Consider the following 4,242-nt stretch of genomic DNA (forward strand, 5'->3'; position numbering starts at 1 on the left):
TGTCAGGCTAAGTGGGCATGTCAGGCCTGTGCCTGGCTCCCTGCCTGCTCTCAGCTGCTCTGTCCCCTGTGTCCTCGACCCTAAACGGATCCAGTCGCTGCTACTCAGTTCCAGTGGTGGGCTGATTTGGATGACTAATGAACACTTTTCCTAATGAGGGGAACTCCTCCCCTCATTCCCTGTACACATCCTCTTGCCCATTTTTACTCCTATTTACTGGCCTTTTCCCCCCTGCGGCTTATCTCTCTCACTTGTCGCTTCCACCTCTTCCTCGGGCACACTGGTCTTCATCTTTCTGCATCCTCTCATCTCAGCAGTGCACATTCTTCACACGGCCAATGTCTCACTTCCCTCTCTTGCTGACGGCCATTCACCAACTGTTTGCCATCTCTTTTCCTTTTCCTCTATTCATCGTCAGCTCTTTTAAAAGCATTTACAATTCAGGCTCTTTGAGCAACTGTTGTACAACCAAAATATGTTACAGTGGCAGCCTCAATTCAAATGCTGTTTTAGTGTCTGCTATTTGGACAGTCCTTCAGCATCCATAGGTAAAGGGGCAAGCCAGAGAAACATATTTTTTGAAAGCATATGAACTTATCCATGGACAATCAGATGAATCCTTTAATAATACCATCACCCTTTTACTTGCAGACCAGAGTGATGAAAAAATAACTAGGTATTTACCCACTTTAGAGGACTTCAGCCTCTTAGGACTCTGAGCTGTGAAGTTAACCTGAAAGACTGACCAAGGAGGACAGGGGTCAAAGGGCAACAATCTCTTGCCTTTTTATACACAGCATTCCTCCCTGCAAAACAGCTAGCATCCTCTACTCTCTTGTATGCTCTCTTGTATGCCCTCATGTCCTTCTGTCCACGGCGAGCTCAGTGAACACTACAGCATCTGACAGATAACAGGTAACACAGGTTGTCCACTCACCAGGCCGTCACAGTTGCTGATAGCAACAGATGCTCCTGGTGTGTCTGCGATGTCCCCAACGTACAAACATTCATTGTGGAGAGGCTCAGAGTGCCGGGCGCTGTCGCTGTCATCATGCCACTCCATCTTGGCTCCGGGGGCCACCAGCCTGGCATTGTGGCGCAGGCGCAGGTGGAACTCCCGGCCGAAGATTGTGACGTTGTAGTAAAGCCTTTCCTGAAAGGCCCCTGGCTCTCCTTTTGGTCCTTCCCACTCATCATTGCCTACTCCTACCTCCCTCTTCCGGCGCCTACGGGACTGCCCTCCTGCCATGCGGCCAGCCGAGACGGCATGTGACAGGAAGCGGCCCTCTGCGTCCACACTGATCGGCCTCACCAGTCCATATTCCCCCAGGACATGCTGCAGGGAGTCTGGGAACAGGAAAATAAAGGGGAGGGAAGTGGGAGAGACAGGAGAGCATTAGGAAGGGCCAGGTGAGAGAGATTGTTATTTTGGTTGAGTAAGAAGATTGGAAAATGTGGAAAACAGGAGGAAGGAAGAACATTGGAGTTTTAAGATAAGATAAATCAACCACAGGATGGAGAAAATGAGGAATCATGAGTGGAGTGGGCATATGGGGGTGGGAAAAGAGGTAAGGCGGAAAAATAAAGGATTAGAGAAATGTCAAGCATGCCATGGAATTATTTATTCCTTATTCTGCGTCACAGGAAACACACACAACAAAAAGATACAAGCAGTAACCTTTAACACACACACGCACGCGCAAACACACGCGCACACAGGAGCAGAGCCCCACCCATGAACCCAGAGGCGACCCCGGTGCTCGGCAGTGCGCGTTTGGAAACGGCAGCCTCAGCAGTGCGCGCTGCGCTCCTGACACCTTCTGTGCCCTTCTACCGTCAACAGGAAAGCCAGTACAAGATCAAGGTGCTAATTGCGGCTTTCTCACGCTGTTTTCTCACCGTCAGGCTGCTCGATCCGAGAGAAGTGATTTCAATAACCTCTACACTAAATGGATATAAAAGGAAAATAAATTATCCTAAAACGCGCTTTTAATAAATCGGCCATGATCCACATCAAAATGCATTAAAAAATACTTATTATAATCTTTAAGCGTGATAAATAATGCACTATAAGTAATGACACCTAAAGTACATTTATTTGTCCGACATTGCCTTGGATTAAACAACATTTCATGTGACAGCGACAACACGTGCATTTTAAGCGACCTGACACACACACACACACACACACACACACACACACACACACACACACACACACACACACACACACACACACACACACACACACACACACACACACACACACACACGGCACTAAAAGGTGTCAATTCCATCAGAAACAGAGAGACAGAGAGTATGCTAACAGCTTATTTGTGGTCCTCGCACGCACTTGATATTGTATTATTATTATTATTTGGTTATTTAACTGTCAGATTTAATTTAAAGTTTGCAGACTGATAAAACCTAACATACGCTGTTAATATTTCTTGAGCCCCCTGTCAAAGGGATGATTTGATAATAGTGTGATCAATAGGCTGACATCCGACTCCAGCGTCCTGTGACAGATCGATAGATGCGACAGCGGCAGAATCAGATAATGTTAGGCTACTTCCCTGCAAAACCCGACAGTAAACCCGTGCATCTGATGGCCTTTTACACTCCAGATAGATAACATTATCCCCATAGTGGGAGAAAGAAAACCACAACACTGCTTGCACGGCGGAGAGGAAGACCCTGCAAACACCACAACAGGACGCACAGAAGTTGCAAATGCTTCCTACAATGTTGTTTGCAAAAGCTGCAAAAAGCATGCCAACATTAAACCCAAGCAGGAGAAACCGGACAGTGTTTTTGCCGTTTCGTTGAGCTTCAGACTTCCAGAGAGCGCATGAAGAGCCCGGACAGATAAGAGATCAGCAGATACGTAGAACAACATAAACACTGACCACGTTAAATTGTAGCCTACTGTACTGTACGTACCAACGCTACTGGCGATGTAAAGGCCGCTGGTGTGCAGCAGAAAGGCCGGTAGAATAATTAGGACAGTAAATCCATGCGAGAGACCCATGGCAGCTCCGAACTGCGCAGGTGAGAGAGTGGGACTCCGGGCTCCAGTGTGGTGAAGTTCCCCGCCTGGCGCGACCAGCCACGCCACGACAGCAACAGCACAGCAGCCCGCAACTAGACTGCCAAGTGCACCGGGAGAGACGGAGCTCTCCTCCCCTCTCTCTCTCCTCCTCTCTGCCGAGGTCTCTCTCTCTCTTACTCTCTCTCTCTCCCACTCACACACTCTCACTCAACTCTCCTCCTCCTCTATGTCTCTTTTTCTCTCAACTCCTCACTCACAATGCCCCCCCACTCTCAGCTTTAGTGCTCTGACAACTCCCCGACTCTGTGTGTGTACACACACACACACACACACACACACACACACACACACACACACACACACACACACACACACACACACACACACACACACACACACACACACACACACACACCGGGCGCCCACACACTCCGCTGTGAGATGAGAGGATATTTCAGAGAGGACTGACTGGCCCGCTGACAGCTCGCATTGACAAGAACTGCAATGAAATTAACTAACAAGATGCTTTATCACACCTCCAGCGTGTGGCAGGATGCAAACGTGATTTTTTTGTGCAACTTGGGCAACTCTTTCTGTTATGAAAACTACTGTTCAACTCTCCCCTCCGCTGGTCCCTGATGTGCTGCATACACTTTCAATGTCCCGTCAAGCGTCATGGGTTGGAGAGCAGCAGCGCCCCGTGTGTTTCACAGGAGGAAACTGTCAGTTTTGCAGGGCCCAAGGGTCCAATTTACAGACAGAGAAAAAGCCTTACTGGCCCTAACCTGCTTGCCCTCATTTAACACACCATTTACTCCTTTTGACCACTAATCTTATATTGTTGCAAACACTGATCAGCTGCATAAGGCCAACAAATTATTTAAACAGGCCGCATTATCTTTTCAGAAATGATTCCGCTTTTTCATCTCTTTTAAAATTAATATAAATACTGCATATTATAGGGACTATGAAAACACAACAAATCACAAATACCTATCAGTAAAGTAATTCCAAAATAAAGTATTAGATGAGTAAGTAAGAATTTCTGATTTCATAGTCTTTGGTTTCCGTTTTCACTATTAGCTTGCAACCGTCTGCAAAAACCAGCCTGACCAATAGGTAGATTGTTCAGCAGCTTATTACGACCTATAGTCACGTTTTAAAGTGTAGCACCTCTAGAGGTCGTGTAA

At 47.2% G+C, this 4,242-nt stretch overlaps 1 protein-coding gene across 1 annotated transcript; it reads right to left on the reverse strand.

Annotated features, from left to right (window-relative positions):
* Nucleotides 1–937: 937 nt before the first annotated feature.
* LOC104942672 (A disintegrin and metalloproteinase with thrombospondin motifs 2-like) lies at nt 938–3,195 on the reverse strand (the record flags this gene model as incomplete). Its single annotated transcript, XM_010767921.1, has 2 exons — nt 2,944–3,195; nt 938–1,347 (listed from the first exon to the last, which is right to left on the reverse strand). Coding segments are annotated over exons 1-2 (498 nt in total), but the record flags the coding sequence as incomplete, so codon positions are not given.
* Between the last annotated feature and the right edge of the window lie 1,047 nt (nt 3,196–4,242).

This window comes from Notothenia coriiceps, unplaced genomic scaffold (genome assembly GCF_000735185.1).
Source record: "Notothenia coriiceps isolate Sejong01 unplaced genomic scaffold, NC01 NC01_scaffold00004899, whole genome shotgun sequence".
In the NCBI taxonomy this organism is placed as follows: Eukaryota; Metazoa; Chordata; class Actinopteri; order Perciformes; family Nototheniidae; genus Notothenia; species Notothenia coriiceps.